The 23,626-nt window shown below is 33.5% G+C and overlaps 2 protein-coding genes across 2 annotated transcripts; both read left to right on the top strand.

Annotated features, from left to right (window-relative positions):
* Positions 1–3,861: 3,861 nt before the first annotated feature.
* Positions 3,862–6,160, top strand: LOC145159625 (exonuclease V, chloroplastic-like). Its single transcript, XM_079078643.1, has 6 exons — positions 3,862–4,333; positions 4,696–4,800; positions 4,876–4,997; positions 5,101–5,407; positions 5,554–5,630; positions 5,739–6,160. Exons 1-6 carry the CDS (start codon positions 3,953–3,955, stop codon positions 5,965–5,967), a joined length of 1,221 nt encoding a protein of 406 aa, XP_078934769.1. The 5' UTR covers positions 3,862–3,952; the 3' UTR covers positions 5,968–6,160.
* Positions 6,161–7,841: 1,681 nt separating this feature from the next.
* On the top strand, positions 7,842–12,353 carry LOC145159626 (pescadillo-like protein). Its single transcript, XM_079078644.1, has 13 exons — positions 7,842–8,013; positions 8,097–8,182; positions 8,640–8,888; positions 8,974–9,099; positions 9,192–9,276; positions 9,347–9,457; positions 9,548–9,641; positions 9,720–9,946; positions 10,022–10,129; positions 10,210–10,331; positions 11,207–11,426; positions 11,743–11,985; positions 12,084–12,353. The coding sequence occupies exons 1-13, from the start codon at positions 7,990–7,992 to the stop codon at positions 12,171–12,173; spliced, it is 1,785 nt and encodes a 594-aa protein (XP_078934770.1). The 5' UTR covers positions 7,842–7,989; the 3' UTR covers positions 12,174–12,353.
* Positions 12,354–23,626: the final 11,273 nt, after the last annotated feature.

The raw sequence follows: 23,626 nt of genomic DNA on the forward strand, positions 1-23,626 counted from the left end.
GATCTTGAAGTAGACTTTGAGTTAATGATAAATCTAGACTAATAATTAGTCGCAATAAATAGTAGACTAAGACTTAGTGATAATGATACTAGGTTTCTTCAAAGGAAAAGACATTTGTTATAAGCGAAGCACTGCCCAAGTTACAAATAATCACTTTAACAAGTGAGTGCATAGTTACTTTCATTTTACACATAGATATGAAGTATTTAATAATACATGCTATATGTGTTTAATATATGTGTTCCTGATATCTATGCTAAATGAACGATTTATACATGTTTTATGTGATTTAAACAATATACGTATTTTTATACTTATAAATATATTGGGTAAAGATGGGTATGTGAATGATGAGAGATGAAAGATGATATAGATGATGAGAGGTGAAAGATGATGAGAATCCTTGACTTTAAAGTTGATCCAGTCATCTAGCAGAGTATAGATGACAACTATGGACTATTCTAGACAGTTCAGTGGAACACTACCAGACTCGCAACCTGTAGGTGTTTTTGACCTACGTGTTCACCAGATGTACTCTAAAAATCATGGCAGTTGTGCCTAATGGATAATATTGACAGCTGTGCCTAATAGATAACATTGGTAGTTATGCCCATTGGCAGTTGTGCCTAATAGATAACAATCGCAACTGTGCCTAATAGATAACACTGGCAGTTATGCCTAATAGATAACAATGGTAGCTGCGCCTAATAGATAACATCGGCAGCTATGGACTTAGTGCATGTTAGATAAACCCTGGCAGCGATGGACTTCGTGCCTATTCATTAGGAATAAATAAATGAAGAATAAATGATTCTTAGGGTAGAACCTAAAGGATAAATAAGATAATGAGGATGGAAAATTGGGTTAATTGTTCGATGATTAAACATAATAATTATATTGTTGTGTGTTGAAAACCCTATGTGCTCACCAGGTTTTGCAACCCGACCATCTCAGTTTATTGTATCATAGTTATCGATATTAAAGATACATTATGCTGAGAGATTCAAGGAGTTTTAAGCCACTAGTTTAACTACTGTAAGGCTTATGATATTTCGTTATGCTTATGTTTTTGTATTGACAATGACATCCCAAATATTTTAATATAAATAAAATACATTTCTTCGGAAATGATTTGATAACATCATTATCATGTTTTATGGGAACAAATTCCGCAATATTATTCTTAAAAAATGATACTCTGATTTTTAAATAAGCATAACCAACTGGTCTTTTCTGGACGTGAAAATAGGGATGTCACAACTTCATTGGCAAACCAAGTTTCAAAACACAAAAAACAACTATTATTATTATACATTATCAATGGAACTTATAGTATTAAAATCAAGTTTCTAATTATGTTATAGTACTAAATCCATGTTCAGATTTAGATTTAAACAGGTCAAGGAGTAACTCACTAATGTTAGGGCTTAAAACACCGGTCTAAATTTCATAATTCATTATCCAACAAGTATATGGATTAATTTTCAATGATTGTAATAGAGCATCATAAGTTATTACTAAATACATTGGATTATAAAGTATTATCACCAATTTGTGACCGATAAATCTAGGAAGTGATTTACCATTGATAGAAGCTCAAACATTTAAATGGGAATATACCTGCCTCAAGAGCTTAACACTTGAAAATGATGTTAAACTACGATTTGGATAAAAAAAATAGAATGGAAAATACGATTTTGGATTAATTGCTTTTACGGTTTTGAATTCTCCTTGCAACCACCAATGAAACACCTCTAATTTGATTTAATTGATTTAAATCATTTCAAGAATCTTCAATCAAATTTAAAACATTATTTACGGAAATATGGTCTCATAGTCATTGTTCGTAAAAGATCAATAATTTAAAAGTACTTTAGAGGATGGATAATCAATTGTAATATCTAAATAAAAGTTCAAGCAACCACACAACAAGTATAGCTTTCTAAATATTCAAGTCCTCTTTTAAGTCTTCATTCGCCACTACCACCTAAATACATGTCAAAATATGTTAGGCATTGGGAAAGCAGTAATGTTGATATTTCACACTTGTGAAGTCAAATTAATTGGCACATCCCCTTGAATAATAAGAAGTTCCCAAAAATCATTTGTAAAACTATTGGTAAAGAGTTAAGTCTTAAATCATCCTCAAATTAGGATAGTCTTTGAACTCATTGAAAACTCTTAAATATTTAGTTAGTGGTAAACCCCAAGTAATCTGAAATAAAAGTCATGAGTTATTATCAATCATTTATTCATAATCAAAATATCATCAATATAGTTATAAAAAGAATAGATGTAATGCAATATGTTTATATCCTTTTCACAAATCAATATCACATGTCTAACCATACGAGTCATATAGTCATAAAGTGAGAAGTGTCTCACATCGTCATCATGTAAGAATATTCAAACAAATAATGCTCATATGCATTGCAATAAACTTCTAAGTCACAACTAGGATAATGTGTCCACTCACAAAATACACATAGAAGATAGCTAGTCTTGCATGCAAATTAGGCATTGTTTATAGTGTTATCATTTAGTCATTTGACACTATATATATATATATATATATATATATATATATATATATATATATATATATATAGGGAAGGGTTATTTGGAAAACAAAAAAACCATAAAAATCATAAAAATGCATAAAAAAATACTTAGAGATCACAAATTTTTTTTTTGAAAAAATCGCAGCTTTCTATACAAATTCGTTGAAAAAAATTTTGAAAAAAAAAATTATACAAAAAATATTGATTTTTTTTTCAACGAAATTTAAGAAAAGGCTGTGATTTTTAATAAAAAAAATTCAAAAAAAAAAAAGTTTTATGATCTCTAAGTATTTTTTTATGCATTTTTATGATTTTTAGGGTTTTTTGTTTTCCATAGAATCTAAACCTATATATATATATATATATATATATATATATATATATATATATATATATATATATATATATATATATATATATATATATGCTCTGATAGCAAGTAAGACATCAATGTGTTATGGACCCCGATAAAACCTAACAATTTCAAACAAAGAATGCTCATATGCAATGCAATAAACTTCTAAGTTATAACTAGAATGATGTATCCACTCACAAAATACACATACAAGATAGCTAGTCTTGCATGCAAATGAGGCATTGTTTATAGTTATCATTTAGTCATTTGACACAATATATATATATATATATATATATATATATATATATATATATATATGTTTGGATAGCAAGTAAGACATCAATGTGTTATGGACGCCGATAAAACCTAACAACTTCGGTTTATAATTGATTCCTAATCTATAAAGTTTTATTCGAATAAGCGTAATTGTTTCAATTTCCACATATCCAAGTTTGGGATGTTCATGTAAAGTTCTTCAAACACAGATCATGTCGTCCACAAGTTTTGGTTGTTCAGCAAATTTGAGGAAGTTTAGTAGGATCTGAAAATTGAGTTCCTGGTCTGTGCTTAAGATCTAGATCTAGGTTTATAACCCCTTCAAGAAAAAAAAACACATGAAAGAGAGAGACTAAACTATGAGTACGAGATGTGCAATTAGATGGGAAGGGCAATTCGTCGGAAATTTTAGATGAGTTCAAGTGAAATCTTATATATACATAGAATATACATGACCAAAATAAATTTTAGATGGGAAGGGCAATTCGTCGGAAAAGCCATGTTGGCCGGAGATGTTGTTGTAGGTGCATTTCAAAAAAAAAAAAAACGATTTTACGTGCTAATAATGATGTGTGTTTAACAAAAACAATAAGTTAAGGATTAATAATACATTAAAAAAATAACCCCATTCTAATTTTTTTTCCCCAAAATAGAACTCAAAGGCTCAAAGCTTCCACAGGAAGTCGCAAGAAAAACATGTTTCTTGCTTCTTTTTACTGCCGCGTTGGTCGCCAGTTCTGACGATCATTTTTCGAGAATGGCCACCGAAGTAGGATTTGAATCTGCTCCCGAAGTTATCGGCCCGCCGACTCCCCCAATTCCCATCGAAACCCCCCAAATCTCATCATCCCCACCGCCTCAGATCCCGACAGAGATCGTCAGCGACGAAGAAATGTCACTAATCGAAGCCGCTTTCTCTTTCGCTTTCGCATCCCGCTCCTCTTCCACTTCCCTCCGCGTCCACCGTAATCCTCCGCCTGTTACGTCAATTACCTTGCTTTCGAAACGCAACTGCGTGGGCGATATCGAAGATGGAAATGGAATCAGGAGAATCCAAAAGAAGAAAAAGTTCACTGAATCGTTGTTGTATCGTTTCAGAAGGAAAACGGGACTGTTCGTTACTGATATCACGTCTACGGTAATGGGTTCTTTCATTAATCTTTCTATCAATTAGGTTTTTTACTTTCTCCTCTTATGTCAAATTCCCTGCTTTCTAGCAAATTAGTTATTCAAAACTGGTTGATGAAGTTGCTTGTTGATGGGTATTTGGTTCTTTCAAAACCAGCCATCCTAGGTTTTGTTTCATGCTTAATAAAACCAGAATCTGTCATTAGACATGAGTATGTGTTTCTTTTTGCATTCTTTATGTATATGTGTGTGATATTGTACCGAAATTTGGTAGATTTTATGTGAATTTCACCATCTTCGGTGTCTTTTTTTTATCAGTTACAGTGATTTTTGTCATGAATCCAACAAATTTCTGTTGCTTTTTTGCTTTAGGAATGGTGTGAAAAGCAGCAGGAGTTCTTTCTTCTTCGTGGAAAGCCTAAAGCTAGTAAAGCCATGAAAGCAGGAAGTGCTCGTCATGCAGTACTTGAAGCAGAGGTACCTTAAGCATTTTAAAATGATTAATTTCCATTTGCATTCTTCATTATATCATTTTGAGTGATATGTTAACAGGTTATAACAACAGTAGAAGTGCTTATAAGATCATCTGAAGAACGATGGGCTTTGAAATTCATTAATTTCATACATGGTACTAATCAATTATTTCTTGAAGGATTAACACGCGAGTTGCCAATGTAAAAGCCTGAGTAACTCTTTAATCTTTATATTTCTTTTGTTACTTCTATTCTAGACAAACATTTGGCACTTAATTTATCGCGTTATGTTTGCTTCAAACAGATTAGGGTTTGTGGAAGGTGTATGTGTGGTTGGAGTTATTGATGAAATTCGGGAGACAACAATAATGGAAAATAGACATGTTCCAACATTGGTGGAAACAAAAACCCGTTCACAAGACAATCTTCCTTCTGAACCCCAACAAAGAAACGGAAGGCTTCAATTAATGTGCTATAAATACCTTTGGGATAATCTAGTTGCTAATCCATTTCCTACTTCACAATTTTTAAAATCATTTTTCTTAAATCCCAATTACGTTTTATCCAAAGAAATCCAAGAAAGTGCTATTCAAGCAGGTGTCCAGGCTCAGGTAATTTTGTCCTTTTTCTTTTCTTTTCTGTTTTTTACAAAAAAAGGTTATCTTTTAGCTACCCATTAGGGCCACTTTCGTCTTTTTTCTCTTTATGATTAAACGAGCTTCAATCAATCGTTTTATTAACTTTGATGTGGTTGCAGACACTTCATGACATACTAACACAATACCAATATATCTGTTCCAAGCTGCCCAAAGCTCACAATGAGCTTTTGTTAAGGTAAGTTGGTAGTATTTTTTTTTATAAAAATTAAATTTTAAAGATCTAATTCGCATATTCTTCCAAGTTATATTTGATAAAATTGTTTTTTTTAATCAATGGGGATAGATACGAGTACCAAAAAGATCAATCTTTGATAGGCGAAAACCAATATTTATATGATTCTGATTGGGTCACGGGTCAAATTAAGTCAAGTATTGAATTCTGGAAGGGTGAAAGAGAAGCTAATTATGTTCTTGAGGATGAAAGATGGAAATGTAGGCTCTGTAAATATGCATCTATGTGTCCAGTAAATGCTAAGTCTGAAGAACATACAACACACACCACTAAAGAATGACGTGGGTATGTGCATATTTGAATATGCCCTTCATTTTTATTTTATTTTTTGTGTTTGTAGGTTTAATCTTTTCATTTATATGATTTGTTGTATTAGTTGGATGTAATTGTAACTATAGTAAGGTTATGGTTGTGTTATTAGGATCATGTAAAACATCCAGATCTGAATGCACCTGATTGAACTTTCTTTGCCATTTTGTTATGGGTTCACTTGTTCTTATTTGTTGTACATGATAAAAGTTGGATCGAGTTTGTAAATGATGTTAATGAGATAAAAGTTGTTGTCTTTTGACTTGTTAAAAGTTACCTTAGAAAGTTTGTCTAGTACTGTTCAGTGTGAAATTTAGAAAAAATAACAGAAAACATTTTACACGAAAAAAGAAACATCAACAATAAAGTAGTAAAAGATTATCACTGTATCATGTTGAAAAAAAGTAAGATCAAATTTATATGAGAAAATCACAATTTTAAAGCAAAACATGTAAAAGAGGTCGGTTTTACATGAGGAAAAAATTGGTTTTATCAAATACCTTACTAAACATTTGTTGTAATAATAAACTAGCTAGGGTTGAAGCAGGTGAAAATAAAAAGCAACCAAATAAATGATTTTGTGGAAACCCTTGTGAGAGAAAAAAAATGTAAAAGTGTATATACTTGATGTCTTTGGTTGCTCGTGTGGATAACTGTGGAGGTGTCTTTGCTTGAACATTGTCTTTACATGAACATCTATAAGTTGATCTACAAATGTACATACACCTTATGGTTGTTGTTGGTTAAGGCTTTTAATAGATGATTTGCTACATGTTTTAATGTTTGTTCTTTTACAATCCTGTTGCATGAGGAGGAGAGGGGGACCAAAGTTTTGGTTATGGTAGATGAAGTTGGTGACCAATGATCTAGAAATGGTGGACTGTTTGTGAAGGATAAGGTCGGGACGATAGGGTGGGGGTGGGGTGGTGGGTCAAAATTTATTCCTATAATACTAAACAACTTATTATATAATGAAAAAGCCAAATTCAATTATATAAAGGTAATAAAATCATTTTATATGGATCAAAAACTAAAACCGTAAGGTTTGAAAACCACAATAATATACTGTATCAGTTTTAATAATAATTACACATTAGAATTTTTCCCGCCGTGCGTTGCGACAATATTAATCCGTATTCTAAGTTGAATTTTAACGATTATATTTGATAAAAGTTAGCTACAGTTACATTTGTTGGTAGATTAATATATAAGGTCGGTACAACTGACTAACTCCAATATATACCGTCGAAATTAAATGTATTATATGCGACTAAATTTATACATAGGAAACGTATATAAAAATAATCACTAAAACGTAAAAAAACACTGTAATTATACGTACATAAAAATAAATAAGTAAGATTTTTTTAAGTTAACGAACAAAAATTTAAATAATCAAAAATATATTATATATGACTCGACTCATTTGTAGGTAACACACATAAAAATAAGCACGGAAACGTTAAAAAAAATTATATCGAAACATATATAAACTCTAATTTATACTGACATATACATCAGAAAAACAAATAGTTTTTTTTTGGGTTAAACACCAAATTTTAGAAAATAAAGAGGTTGAAAGTGACATATACTAGGGTTAAATAATGAAGGTGTAACTCACATTTTAAAAATTCAAAGTTAAAGGACGAAAAATGATATTTTACAAAGTAAAAAATAAAAAATGTTATTTCTGAAAGTTATAAAAAGACAAGGGTAGAAAATATCATTTCTGAAAGTTAAAGGAGGTAAATATCGATCCATTCCACCCTACCGACTTTACCAATATATAATATAATATAATATATAATATTAATTTTAAAAAATGAAAACCCTAAGATATATAGTTTCACTGACCCAAGAACATACAGCCTCCCTTTCTTCCTCGCCGAACTTCGGCCACCCACAGCCTCCCTTTCCCTTTTCAGAGAAAGGCACCGTTCACCGGAGCACCTCACCGTCTTTCCTAGAAGCAGATTCGTGACTGCTAGCAGCTATGCCTAAACATTACAGGCCTCCAGTAAGTTTCAAACGAAACTTACAAGTAATTCCTTAAACGGAAGAATCTGTTTTTTATGTTGCGTTTTTACTTGTGTTTTGCAGGGGAAGAAGAAGGAAGGGAACGCCGCCAGATACATCACCAGGTCTCAGGCCGTTAAGTACCTGCAAGTCAGTCTTTCCGTGTTCAGGTATTAATTTGCTTTGAAGCTTGGCGTATGTTTATGAGCTGAGATAAGAAGCAGAAAAGCTCAATGTTTGAATTTACAATCGATGCTCGCGTAGTTAAATGTATATTCATATCGAGTGTTTTGAATGAGGGTGTAAAACGAAGAATTTGAAACAAGTTTTCGTTGTGGAACGTATTGATTTATCTTCAACGAGCATTAAAGGGGAGAATTTGAGATAAGAAGTCCAGAACCCTAGTTTGAAGTGATAAGAAGTCCAGAACCCTAATTTGATGTCATTTAGTACCATGAAGGGTCTTATTGACATAAAAGCAAAATATCTAATAGAGTGGATTTGAATTGTTACTCTTTTCTGTTGTATTTGATATCTATACGTTTGAGTATTCAGCCATAACATGCTATGTATTTTCAATTATGTATACTAATAATCTAAATGTTTTGGTTGTTTTTGATTCAATAGGAGATTATGTATCTTCAAAGGTGTGTTTCCTCGGGACCCGAAGAAGAAGGTGAAGGGAAACCACCATACCTATTATCACATGAAAGATATTTTGTTTCTTAAACATGAGCCACTTCTTGACAAGTTTCGTGAGATGAGAGCATATGAGAAAAAGGTAAAGAAAGCAATGTCTAAGAAGAACAAAGATCTTGCTGAACGCCTCTTGACACGCAAACCTTCATACACACTTGATATGCTTATCAGAGAGAGGTTAGTATGACTATATCCAAAGTTATATACCATTTTTTGTTGCATTTCCCTATTATGTCCTTACTTTTTACAAATTTGACTTCAGGTATCCAAAGTTCATTGATGCATTAAGAGATTTGGATGATGGCCTCACCATGGTGCATCTTTTTGCTGCATTACCTGCTATAGAAAGGGAAAACATTCAAGCAGAAAGAATCCATAACTGTAGAGGGTATGTGCGATTGTGTTCCCATATTTTGAAATTTAAAGTTGACCTTTGTTTTTATCCGATTTTATATCTTAATGTTTTATATGTTTCTTTAGGTTGAGTCTTGAGTGGCAAGCATATGTCTCTCGCACACATAAATTGCGAAAGGCTTTCATATCTGTGAAAGGCATATATTACCAGGTAGAGAAATCATCACATATACAAATCTGATGTTATGTAGAATGTAAATTTACTTATCTGCCCTTTTCAGGCTGAGGTTGAAGGGCAGAAAATCACATGGTTGACTCCTCATGCACTACAACAAGTAATGCCTCAAGATGTTGATTACAAGATCATGCTTACATTCTTGGAATTCTATGAGGTTTGTGATAATCAATCTTATGAATATTTTCTATCTGCTTTATCATTTGTTTTAACTCTTTACTTACATATAACATGATTAAATATGCAGACTCTTCTTGGATTTGTTAATCTCAGACTCTACAATTCAATTAATTTGAAATATCCACCTATTCTTGATCCTCGATTGAAAGCTTTAGCTGCAGGTATGATTTTTCTATCATATGGTAAATTATCAATGAACATGGTGTATTAAATTACATAAATCTTGATACTTTTTGCAGATTTATATGCTTTGACAAGGTATGTTGATGCTAAAGACAAAAAAGATGGAGCAAATGATGAAGAATCTGAACTTAGATTAGCTCAACTTCAAAACCAACTTCCTGCTAATGAACCTGGTGCATTAATGCATCTTGTTGAAAACACTGCTGATGAAAATGAAGATGATGAAGAAACAACTGCATGTAAAACCCTTTTCAAAGACATGACATTCTTCTTGAGTCGTGAGGTAAATAAAGTCAAATCTTTTTTTTATAATTTATTAATTCTTACATCTTATTAAAGTTTGTTAATTTTTTTACAGGTTCCAAGAGAATCATTGCTTTTTGTAATTACTGCATTTGGTGGTGTGGTGTCATGGGAGGGAGATGGAGCTCCATTTGAGGAATCCAACCAGAGCATTAATTATCAGGTATTTTATTTGTTATTATATTATAAGAAATTGTTTTATGTGTTTCTTATTAATTATTATTATTATTATTTTTTTTGTAGATTGTTGATAGGCCAACTCAAAGTCACAGGTTTATTTCAAGAGATTATATACAGCCACAATGGGTCATTGATTGCATAAATGCACGTGTTATACTACCAACTGAAGAGTATATGGTTGGGAAGTAAGTTTTAGTAAACACCCACTTTTTAAAATTAATTCTTAATAGAGTAAATTACATTTTTGGTTCCTGAGTGGATGATTTTTGCAATTTTGGTCCTCAAAAGTTTTCTATCACAATTTTGGGCCTTATTTGTGGCTCGTTGTAATGTTTTTGGTTTCTTTTCACAAAAATGACCATCTTTGGTCCTAGAGTATGGCTGATTTTTGCAGTTTTGGTCCTCAAAAAGTGTTCTTTTACATTTTTGGTCCCAAAAAGCGTTATTTAACAATTCTAGCCCTTGTTTCAGGTTCTTGTAATGTTTTTGTTACTTGTACAAAGTAAAATGACTATTTTTGGTCCCAGAGTATAGCTGATTTTTGCAAATAAGGTCCCAAAATGATTTCTATTACAATTTTGGTTCTTATTTGAGGTTTCTTGTAAACAGTTTTGGTCCCTTTTCCAATTAAAATCCGGAGTATAGCTGATTTTTGCAACTTTGGTCCCGAAAAATGTATTTTTTCAGATTTAGTCCTTATTTGAGGTTCTTGAAACGTTTTTGTTCCTTGTTCAAATTAAATCAGACATTCTTGGTCCTTGAGTGTAGCTGATTTTTGCAATTTGGTCCTAAAAAATTCTCTTTTCAGTTATGGTCCTTATTACAGGTTCTTGTAACATTTTTAGTCCCTGTTCCAAGTAAAATGACTATTTTGGTCCCTGATTTCTGCAATTTTAATCCTAAAAGTATAGTGATTTTACTTGGAGCAAGAACAAAGACCAAGAATGTTAATAGAAAACTTTTTTGGGACCAAAATTGAGATGATCAACGATATCCAGGGACCAAAAATGTAAAATTTTCTCATTCGAGTTATGTATTCTGAACATTGTGTGTAATTCAGGGTTCTTCCACCACATTTGTCTCCATTTGTGGACAATGAAGCAGAAGGGTATGTACCTGAGTATGCAGAGACCATTAAAAGGCTTCAAGCTGCTGCTAGAAAAGAGATCCTCCCAATGCCAGGTGGCGAACAAGATGATCTTGATAATGCCCAAAATCTCCTTGCTGAAGGCATCATTGATCGTGCTAAAGCCAAAGAAGCTGCTGAAAGAAAACGAAAGGTTTAAATTTACATTTTTGGTCCTTGTACTTTAGTCATCCTTTCCACTTTGGTCCCCAAAACAATCTTTCTTTCTTCCTTCTTCGTCCCTGTTTCATTATGCCTCACATGCCAATGACTGAATGGATAATGATAAAAAAATTTGTATTTTGTTTTCTTGATTGACAAATGACCATTATACCCTTGCATTACAAAAACTTGTTTACAATATTCATCAGTTTTAGTGTGCTTAATCCAATAAAGCTCATTAAGTAAAAAATCGGATGGGGTTGAACGAACATGTGTAAAATGACGATTTTGCCCTTTTGGGGATGCAGATGGAGGTTTTTCAAGCGCAGTATCATGAGGAACTAAAAGAGGAACTGGAAGGGAAGGCACACACAAACACACCCACTACACCTAAAGAGAGCAAGAAGAAGAAGAAGGATAAGAATGTTGATGATGATGAAGAAGAAGAAATAGAAGATGATGGAAATCTGAAGCAGTTTGCTGATGATAATGACAACATGTCAAAGGTTGCCATGTCACGTAAAAAGAGGAGACTTTATGAAGCCATGAAGGTAACTTTACTTTTCATTTATTTATTATTATTATATTAAGAAAAAGAAGAAGGACATAATATGTTTTGTTTATTTAACTTGTGTTTATTTGTGTTCAGATTTCGCAAGAAAGGAAAAAGGCAAGTGTGGATACTCTCAAGACAAGGAAGAAAAATATTCAAAAATCCAAGAAAACAACATCTGACTGATTCAAGTTCCATTTAGAGATTCGAGGTCTCTGCTTTTTTAAAAGCAGGGAATTAAATTTTGTAGTTATTTATTTATGTTTTGAGTTTTATAACTGTGGATTTTTCTCAATACTTGGTTTTGGTTTGTTTCAGTATCTGATGATATTCTTTACTAAATCACATATGGCAAGACTTTGAATTTGTTCCTTGTGAGTATTGTTAATTCGTGTTTATGTTTTACATCTTTTAGAGCTTTGAAGAGCTTAAAATTTTAATAGAAACTGAATCCACATGATAATGATAGATAGCATGTCATGATTATGTTTTTTAAAGACAAAATTGCAAAAATGGTCCCCGTGGTATGATTTTTTTAGTATTTTAGTCCAAACTCCGACTTTTTTGGCTTCGTGGTCCTTTTGAGCTAGTTTGCTTGTGATTTTGGTCCCTCGGAAAACTGAAAAGACTAAAATGCCTTTTCTGATATATTTTTTTATGTTTTTTCATTTTAATTTAAAGGAAAAAGAAAATAGTTAATTAATTTAGCTCTCTCTCTCTCTCTCTCTCTCTCTCTCTCTCTCTCTCTCTCTTACACACAAACGTGGATATCATCTCTCTTACCCATACATCTTTCTTCCCCAAACTCAAATACCTAAAATCACTAGACCAACATGAATCTAGTAATCATCTTCAAGATTGAGGAACTTTCGAATTCAAGGGAGGAAAAACAAGAAGGGATGGGGAAGAAGATGGTACTCACTCTCTCCCTAATCTGATGATTTCTTCTCTCGCAACCACCCTTCTCTCTACTTCGCTACTCTCATATATGGACAACAAACAACCCATCACATTCGATCTACTTCTGTTACGGGAGATTCTATCACCAGAAAGAGATCACGAAGATGATGACATGTCTTATTCCTCCTCGTTACTCTGATCTGCAGATGGGGTCACAAACAAGCGAGAACAAGGGACGAAGATAGTGATAATCGGTAGCTGATAATGGTCTTGTTAGGAGCTAATAATGAAGATGATGGGGAAATCGAGTTTCAGGTTCCATAAATCAATGTTTCAATCAATAATGTACTTATGGCAATTCCATTTCCTTTCAAATTTTAAAAGAGATTCTAATGGGAAAAAATGTGAATCTGGGTTATCTTGTACATACTACAATGGCTAAAGTACAAACATCATAAACTTGTGCCCATTGACTCTGTGGGTGTAATTTTTAATATTCAAAGTGTTGTTGTAAAGCTTTCATACACGAAACAAGTTCTATGCTTGATATAATGGTTGGTAAGCATCGACTTATAATATTAAGTTCAAGATCTGGGCTAATTTTGGTGTTTAGTATTGTATGAGGTTTGAAGAACATCATCTGAGTTTCCAATAAACAAAAGAGGGAAGAGTGAATGTTGCAGTCTGAACCTTGATTGATGAGAGAGAGAGAGAGAGAGAGGTGGACCCCTTCTTATTTTTTTAATTATTAAAATAAATAAATTAGTGTTAGATTTAAGAAAAAATGAAAGAAAAATGAAAAATAAATACTCCAAGGGTATTACAGTCATTTCACTATTCAGAGAGACCAAAAACACAACAAAACTAGCTCAAAAAGACTACGAAGCCAAAAAAGTCAGGGTTTGGACTAAAACCCCAAAAAAATGAATACCACAAGGACCATTTTTGCAATTTTGTCTTTTTTAAATAGTGTTTTCCATGGGAGTGTTGTAAGATATCAAATATTATTAAGTCCTTACCATTGGAATGGGAAGTGAAATGCTTTTTGAATTTTATATTCTACTAAATGTTTTGGTTTTTTTGGTACATTGACATTTTTTATTAAACAATGTTTTATTTTACTCTTATAAAAACAATATTAAATTCATAACATATTTGCTCAATCATCCATTAACCCAACATTCCCAGCCAGCACGCCTCCGTCATTTCCAACCATGCAAACCCCCAACACACAAAACTCTCATTCCCGAATATGCAACAACCCCCTCGTCTACTTACCCCTTCGGAACATTGTTCCCACAACAACCTTATTTCTTTTTCTTCTAGACAAGCACACCGACACTAATACCAAAAACCCACACCTCCCCGTTCATCAAATAATTGCACGATTATGATATCCCTAATACAATGAAACTGCCACATCTCAAGTCTCTGACGACACAACCTAGGAGGATAACCATATTGATGTGTATGAGTGGGACATGCAGTTGCTAAAACTCGACAAGAGGTTCTGGTACACACACTTCCCAACCATTATAGATGGCAATGCGAGGGCATGGTTTCAAAAGTCTTGCACCAAATAGTATTTGAAACTTCACAAAGCTCAAAGAATTCTTCCTAACGAACTTCACCTAGTTGGGGAAATACCGGGAAGAATCCGAGAAATTATAGAATGTAAACAGATTGAAGAAGAGTCCTTCAAAGATTATTTCAAACACTTCCACGAAGCAACGATAGACGTACCATGGAAAAATGATCACATGGTCACATAAACACTCACCCATGGTCTACTTCTAGGGTCGTTGTCCTGGAAGTTATTAGGAAGAGTCCCAACCGCGCGACAAGAGCTTAAAGAAAAGGTGGAATACTATCTGTGCTAGGAGGAAGGAACAACTGCCAAAGAAACATACCTGAAAGTCGCTGCCATCCAAACATCAAAACACAAGGAAGCCCATAACAATTACCAAACAGAGCACAAACACTCATGAAGAAGCAGGACGACACCAAATACCATTCCACCCTTACCTGCGAGACGAAATGTGTCACCATAGACTCGACATGTTCGCCATAACTGACAAACCTCGCAACCTGAGAAATTATGTAGATGCCCCATGACAAAACATAATATTATGAATACCACAAGAACCACGGGCATGACACAACAAAATGCACCATCCCAAAAAAAGGAGTTGGAAGAACGAATTCAACACGACAACCTAACTGAAGAAGCTTAAGAACTCAGAATGACACAAAAGAACTACAACCTAGAAACAAGAGGGATGACAACCGAACCAAAGAAAATGGTCATATTTTTTGGGAATCAGATCCCAATGTCGGCCTGAAAACCACACAATAGCTCAAAGCAGGAAAGAATTCTTGCGAATACCACATAGAGTATACGTCGACAACGGTATCACAACCAAAATCATGTTTGGGTATTGTTTCATACACTTGTCGTGCGAGTGGAAGAAAGAACTACGTACGAACTTCAACAGGTTGGCTACTATGTTTCGCTGGACACAATGATGCACCAGTTGAAGCCATCTACCTACCATTCACGTTGGAAGACCATAAAAGGGGTTAAGAAGAAAGATAGTTACTCTAGAATTCATGGTCGTTTGAGCACCCTCAGAACACAACATCATTATAGGACATACTACCCTGCTGCAAATCGGCGTAGTAGTATCCACCATACACAATCTCCTAAGGTTTACCACCAATGATGGAGTGGCAACAATCATAGCCACTCCACCCAAAATAACCGAGTACAACCAAATCATGGCACCCAAAGAAATAACCAAAGGGTGCAAGCGAACAAGGGAAGCATAACCCAAAAAGGAAGAAGCCATCCAATATACATACCAGACCAACAAGTTTGCATCGGCTCAACCCTACCAACCTCCACGATAGAAAAATTGCTTTCCTTACTCAATAAATACAAGCACATTATCATCTAGAAACAAACTTATATGGTGAGACTATGTTTCGATATTACCGAACACATACTCAACATGCAACCTAGCAATAACATAGTCAAACAAAAACGAAGAGGCATGTTGGCGATAGGAATAAAGCAATCAAACTGGAAGTCACCAAACTCGTCTCGGTAGGCATTATGAGGGAAGCCTTCTTCCCAACCTAGATAGTCAATCCAATCATGGTCAAGAAACACGACGGAAGTCGAAGTATGTGCATTGATTATACAGACATGAACAAAGCTTGTACGAAGGATTACTACCCCTCCCAAAAATCGATCAGAAAGACAAATCGATGGAAGGGTTCAAATGGAAATGTTTCCTAGAACGCCTATAAGGGATACCACCAAATCTTGATGAAAAAAAAGACGAAGAGAAAACACCATTTTACATAGACCACAACATGTTTTGCTACTAGAAAATGTCGTTTAGACTAAAAAATGACGATGCAACCTATCAACGCTTAGTCGATAAGATCTTCAGATATCAAATAGGCCAAAATATAAAATTCTATGCCAACGACATGGTCATCAAAAGTATTGATGACACGTCTTTGCTGAGAGACGTTAAAGAAAACTTAAAAGACTACGATGAAACTCAACCCCGTGAAATGCATTTTCAGGGAAGAAGAGGGTTAGATCTTGGAACCAAATCTAAGCAAAATCAGAGACCTTCTAGAAACGAAGACCCCCCATGGCTTGGAATATATGAAAGGCCTTAACGGGAAACTCACCGTCCTATGAAGGTTCATAAAAAAATCAGCTGAAAATGCCATGCCACTATTCTAAACCCTAAAATGATGCAATGACAAAGACAATTTCAAATGGACATCAGAAGCAGAAAAATCACTAAGCCATCTAAAGGAGGCCCTTTGGAAGCATCCTACACTGGTTAGCCATATTCTCAGGGATACATTGTCCTTCTATCTAGCAACATCTCCATAATCAGTTCCGTACTTACACTAAAAAGGGATAAAAAGCAATCACCCATATACTTCACTAGCAGGTCCATACAAGGTCATGGATTGAATTACCGTGTCCTAGAAAAACTGGTGCTCGCATTGATCTATGCTGCTAGACGACTCCGAAGTTACTTCTAAGTGCACCACATTTAGGTGCTAACTAGCCAACCAATCTTTCAGATCCTCCTAAAACCATAAAAGTAGGGACGATTGGCCAAGTTGGCAAATGAACTATGAGAACGCGATATTGAATAACGACCACGAACTAGTATCAAAGAACAAGTATTGATCGACTTTTCGACTGAAATACTCAAGTAAAAACAAACACTATTGTACCAACAAATGGAAGCCAATAAAGTGCGACACAACAAAGAAATACAATACATTTGGACCCTACACACCGAAGGTGCCTCAAATAAGGAAAGATCATGATCAAACATTGTATTAAAAATCCCTAAAGGAAAAGAGATTACAATACACTCTCAGGTTCGACTTTTAGACATCAAACAACGAGGCAGAGTTTGCAACCCTGCCAGTTGGAATGCACCTAGCGACCGAGGTGGGTGCAAAGGATGTGGCAACCTGAATGATTTGCTACTCGTAGCAAATAAAATCAATGAAAACTACAAAGTTAGGGAAAAATATATGTAGGAGTATGTGAACACGGTACAAAAACTCGTCGACATATTCTGAATGTTCACTGTTAAACAGATTCTGAGATCGGAGAACAAACAAGTCGACACCATAAACAAATTGGCTTTAACCTCATTTGACCATCTAGCAAAGAAGGTACTAGTAGAGTTCCACTGAAAGATCTTCTATTCTCAAGAGTCATATTAAAATGATATTGTTAATTAACATATGATTCTAAATGTTCACATTAATAACAACTTAATACAATTGATTATCTATTAAAAATTTATTTTAATAAATATTCATAAACTCTTATAATTAATTGGAAATTATTTATTTCACGGAAATAATATTTTTCAATAGCAGGTAACATAATATATATCATATGATACAATTTATTAAGTTATGTATAACATTTTGGACTAGAAAGACTTTTTTGTCTTTTACCGAAAGGTTAAAGTTTATATTTTATAAACTAGTTTATAAAAATTACAAACTTGGCTTTCTTTTTTGGCTCTAAAGTTGTAGATGGTTAAGGAGACAAGGGGGTGGGCTTTTGATTTAATTAATATGTAATAATACATCTCCAAAAAGCATACATGGACTGCTTGATGGAGTATGGGACATTAGGGACATGATAGGTATTAAAGTGCTAAGGCCTTATGGTTATTACCTTTGCTTTAAGACCATTACTTGGATATAGTCCACAAAATGTGTTGAATCTTCGTCTTTGTGTGCGTCACCAACTCTTTCTAAAGACATTGTTTACGAACATATCACCTTCTTCTATAATAGTAATATCAAAATATATGTTGTATTGTATCACTTTATACGTCATCCTCTTTACAATCGAACAATCGATTGTAAATACAATAGTAAATGTTGCTCGTGAGTCCTTAGCGAGATCAGTTGTACGCTAACTTATACTATACTAGTTTATAACCCGTGAGAACCACGACTATAAAATTAGTTAAACTTTCATATTAAAAAATCAAAATTATTAATAAATTATTTTAAATAAATTATTACTTAAGAGATATTTTTTTAGTTATATAAAATTATAATCGTTGATTTAAATAAATATATGAAGTTATATCATCTTATAATTTGTATTAATTTTATTTTATTTTTCAATTTATCGTTATTAATTTAATATAATTAGAGTGAGAAAATTTAAAATGAAGAATCAATTATTTATTTAATGTAATTAGAATGAGAAATTTAAAAATTAAAATTTCAAATGGATAATCAATTATTAATTTAATGTAATTAAAGTGGAAATTTAAAATTTGAAATTTGAAATGGATAATTAATAGGTTGACAAGTGGCATGATAGGTGATATATATTATTAATGAGGATTCTAATTGTATGCCACTTGTCAATAAGAGATTAAACCTATTCTTTTATTAGAATACTAGATGTGAGACTCGTATGTAATATGGGTTTGATAAAACAAAAATTAAATATAAAAGTTTAAACAAAAATTTATGTAAATTTGAAATTTTAGATTTGAAATTTAAATTTTAAAATTTAAATTTAAAAGGAAACATATTAAATACTATATGAATACTAATATTGTAATTTATTGATTATTTTTAATTAAAGCAATGATTAATTGAGGTGTAAATATGATGTGTTAATTAAGAAAAGATAAAAAAAATAAGAAAATGACAAATGGAAAAAACATTTAATCAAAAATACCAAAAAATGACATGTGTCCAAGTTAATGAGAGAGTAACATGTTGCAAAATTATTTTTATTTATTAGGGAGGATATGGAGATGGAGATTGATTGGACATAAAGAAACATCATACATAAAAAATGCAACCTGTTAGACCATAATTAGCTAACTCTTGGAAAACGAATCATCACGACTTTACAACCGTTAATTGACGATTTTGTAAAAAAAAAATAAAAATAAAAAGAAGGTAAAATGGTTTTCTTCTGATGATCAGTGTCATCTTATAAACAAATAATTCAGCCACTTGTATTTAATTTTACAAAAAAAAAATATGAATCCATAATAGTTACAGGAATAATGACTTGAGAGGGTAACCAATTATATCATTTGTACATATTTGGTCACTTAATTTTTTTGGTGCTCTGTTAACCATTAAACTTGTTATTTTGTTCAAAAGATACCATTATTACCAGGTATTGAAGTTTTAGCCGGTCAAGTTGAATTTTCCGGCGAAGCTATGAATTTTTCGGTGAATGCAACCTGAAATCGAACCCTAGGTTTGAGTTCTGGCCCTTCATCAATGGCACCTTCGAATACCCATCACACCTCCACCTCTGTCTTCATCCATGGCAGATCTCGAGTTCACCATCTATTCATCATCTCCATTAACGAATACACATCACACCTCCACCTGCAACACCTTCAGATACCCATCTTGTTCATCATCTCCATTAACGAACCTGCAACACCTTCATCCATGGCAAATCTCGAGTTCATCGATGGTAGCTTTTTCAGGTCTCGTTTCTGGAACCCTTCATATTCCTCGAGTTCAAACCATTCATCCATGGTAGATTTCGACGTTTCTGGTCCTTCATCTTCCTCGAGTTTAAACCATACAAAAACCCACAAAATCGTTTTTCGGACCTTCAATTTCTGATGAACAAGATGTAAGTGTGTGTGTGTTCTAGTAATCATTTTGAAAATTCGTTTTCGATTTCTGGACCTTCGATTTATGATGAATCAAGAACTCGAAAACTAAAATAGTTTTCAGAAACAGAAGAACAAATGACAATGTGTGTTATTAAAATCGTTTTTAGATATGAAATTGTTTCTAACACCATTTGGCCAGAACACCCCCGGAGAAGACGCCCGTAATGACATACTCGCCGAAAATATTCAATACCCGGTAATAATGATATGTTTTGAACGAAATAACAAGTTTGATGTTTAATAGAGCACCAAAAAAAGTTAAGTGACCAAATATGTACAAAATATATAGTTTGCTACTCTCTCAAGTCATTATGCCATAATTCTACATAGGGGTGAGCATTTGGACCGGTGGAACGGACCGGACTGGACCGTTTTTTTGGACCCCCCGGCTGGTTCTCGGTTCTAGGAATCCATCAAAACCGGTCCGGTCTTTTTCCCGGTCCGGTCCGGTTTTTACCGGGTTTAGAACTGGTTGGACCCGATTTAAAAAAAATTGTAATCTTTAAACAACCATAACTCATTCGTTTTAAGTCGGATTGACGCGCGGTTTTTTCCAACGTTTAATTTACAGTTTGTAGATGAATTAGACTATAATTTTGTTGATTTTGGCATTATATTCAATGAGTTACAGTCTTTCAAAGATGTGCTATCAAAGCTGAAAAATTTCAGCTTTTCAGCAAAATTTTTAAAATTTTGTAATCTGTGAAAAATTTTAAACAACCATAACTCATTCGTTTTAAGTCGGATTGACACGCGGTTTTTTCCAATGTTTAATTTACACTTTGTAGATGAATTTAGACTATAAATTTTGTTGATTTTGGTATTATATTCAATGAGTTACAGTCTTTCAAAGTTGAGCTATCAAAGCTAAAAAAATTCAGCTTTTCAGCAACATTTTTAAAATTTTGTAATCTGTGAAACTTTTTAAACAACTATAACTCATTTGTTTTAAGTCGGATTGACCTGCGGTTTTTTCCAACATTTAGTTTACTGTTTGTAGATGAATTTAGATTATAATTTTGTTGATTTTGGTATTATATTCAGTGAGTTACAATCCTTCAAAGTTGAGCTATCAAAGCTGAAATAATTCAACTTTTTAACTATTATTTTAGACTATTCTGAATTTTATGTATCATTAAAAGATAAATCATATGAAAGGGATCTTGATGAACTTGATTTATATATTAGTTGCTTTTATTTGGAAAATTAGTTTTGTAAGTTATAATATTATAACATTAAGATAGATTAATTATGCATGAAACGGACACATAATCATTTTTATAAGTTGTATCGTATCAAACCCAATAACATATTCGTTTTAACGAGTTCTATCAAACCCAAAAACTTATTTTAACGACTTGTACTCTATACAATTAAAGTTGTACCGGTCCAAACGGGTCCAAGAACCGGAAAACCCGTACTTGGACCCGGACCCGGACACGACTCATCCGGTCCGGTCCACGGTCCACAATATTCTCCATAACCGGTCCGGTCCAAGAGTCGGTCCGGTCCGGTCCAAATGCTCACCCCTAGTTCTACAACCTTTAAATAAATAAATCTAAAATTATAATAATACATTGATATTTGACAATTAAAAAAGAACGGTACAATCTTCTTAAGAGTCTCTACACTATACACATTTAGAGGGTGTTTGGGAATCCTTTTAGAATAACTTTTGGCTTTTAATTTTTGCAATAAGTTAAAAAAAAAAAACAAAAAATGTTTGGATAATTCAAAAGTTCTTTTGAAAATGACTTTTGGCATAGAAGAAAAGGAGTTCCTAAAAGTCACAAAAACCTGACTTTTTGTGACTTTTTATTGTTTTACCTATAAAAGTTGACTAAACTGCACAAATGGTCCTTGTGGTTTGCTCAAAATTGCCACTTTGGTCCAAAAAAGTTTGGACTAGCACCACAGGTCCAAAGTTTTCATTTTGTTGCGAGTTCGGTCCAAAGCAATTTAAAAATTCTTCAAATGACGGATTTGCCCCTTTCTATTTGTTTTTTCCTTTTTTTTTCTTTACTATTATTTTATTATTTGATTACAAAGGGTCCCACCCTCTCTCTCTCTCCCTCTCTCTCTATCTATCTTTGACTCTCTCATGACGTCGTATGAGAAATACCCCCTTTCATAAGAGAAAACACACATTTCCCTTTATCTTTCCAGTCATGAAGCCTACCGGAAAACCCAATCTCCTCCCTTCCCTGCCACAAAACATCAACGTCGTTGTCGCCCCATCTTGATTTCTCGCCACTACAATGTCGGCAGGATTACGCCTCACATAAATCTTTTCTTGCTGAATCGACTGAGTTTGGATGTTGAAGAGTTGAAATCATCTCAGATAAAATTTAGTCTTCTAGCCAAGGCCACTTGCTGAAGTTTAATCTGCTCTCTAAACTTGTCTATAAATTCATTGACTTTCATATCAACCTCACCAGAATACGGTAGAGTGCATCTAGGTTTCTTTATTCATGGTTTGTTGTTAAGATGAAGAATAATGAATTGCAGGTAAGATGAAGAAGGTTCTTCAGGTAAATCGCACTTTCACTCCACCTGTTGCTACTACCACTTGTTGCGATGCAAATTTGGTAAATCGGAGACCAAATTTGCAGAAATTGGCACTCTACCTATGTGTCTAGGGTTTTTTATTAGGGGTGACAGAAGGTTGGTGAAGGAAGATTATGATGCCAAATCGACTTTAGCGCTGCTCGAAGCAATCCCGCCGTTGGTCGCCATGCTTGATTCCGATGATCTCGATTCTCAAATCGTTGCTCTCTACAGCCTTCTAAATATTGGAATCGACAATGAATCGTAAGCACTTCCTCTCCCATATTCAAACCAATCGATTTTCAAGAACCAATTGATACTCACATGAAATCGATTCATGAAAAACGTTGGTCAATCAATGTTGTTCTCCTTACCCTAACGTCATCATTTCCCACAACAAGCGGTCATCTTTGATTGTCTTCCTCTTCTCCTTTTGGCATTTGTCGAATGCTTTTCCGGTGATGAAACTGATTAACTCAGTTCTTTTTTTGCTTATACCCATTTCAAGGAAGATGGCAAAACGATGAAATTGTTTAAGACAAAAGGCAAGAAAAGGATTGGAGAGAGAGGGAGGGAGAGAGACCCTTTGTAATTAAGTAATAAAATAATAGTAAAGGAAAAAAAAAGAAAAGGAAAAAACAAATAGAAAGGGCAAATCCGTCATTTGAAGAATTTTTAAAGTGTTTTGGACCGAACTCGCAACAAAATGAAAACTTTGGACCTGTGGTGCTAGTCCAAACTGTTTTGGACCAATGTGACAATTTTGAGCAAACCACAAAACCATTTATGCAGTTTAGTCATAAACGTTAAACCAAAAGTTCTTTTATTTATCTAAACATATTTTAAAATTAAAAGATCTTCTTTTGCACCTTCTACCAAAAGTCCTTCTAAAAAACGACTGAAAAGTAATTCCACCCTCTTAATTGGTCATGTATCATGCTGCCACAAAAA

This window comes from Lactuca virosa, chromosome 2 (genome assembly GCF_052849685.1).
Source record: "Lactuca virosa cultivar CGN04683 chromosome 2, Lactuca_virosa_CGN04683_v6, whole genome shotgun sequence".
NCBI lineage: Eukaryota > Viridiplantae > Streptophyta > Magnoliopsida > Asterales > Asteraceae > Lactuca > Lactuca virosa.

Bases quoted from the DNA above. Each gene is read 5' to 3' on its own strand.
- LOC145159626 (XM_079078644.1), top strand. From the start codon at position 7,990: ATGCCTAAACATTACAGGCCTCCA. The intron at 8,183-8,639 runs GTATTAATTTGC...TTGATTCAATAG, and splicing joins GTCAGTCTTTCCGTGTTCAG to GAGATTATGTATCTTCAAAG. The intron at 9,458-9,547 runs GTTTGTGATAAT...TTAAATATGCAG, and splicing joins CATTCTTGGAATTCTATGAG to ACTCTTCTTGGATTTGTTAA.
- LOC145159625 (XM_079078643.1), top strand. From the start codon at position 3,953: ATGGCCACCGAAGTAGGATTTGAATCTGCTCCCGAAGTTATCGGCCCG. The intron at 4,998-5,100 runs GTAAAAGCCTGA...TGCTTCAAACAG, and splicing joins TTAACACGCGAGTTGCCAAT to ATTAGGGTTTGTGGAAGGTG. The intron at 5,631-5,738 runs GTAAGTTGGTAG...CAATGGGGATAG, and splicing joins CACAATGAGCTTTTGTTAAG to ATACGAGTACCAAAAAGATC.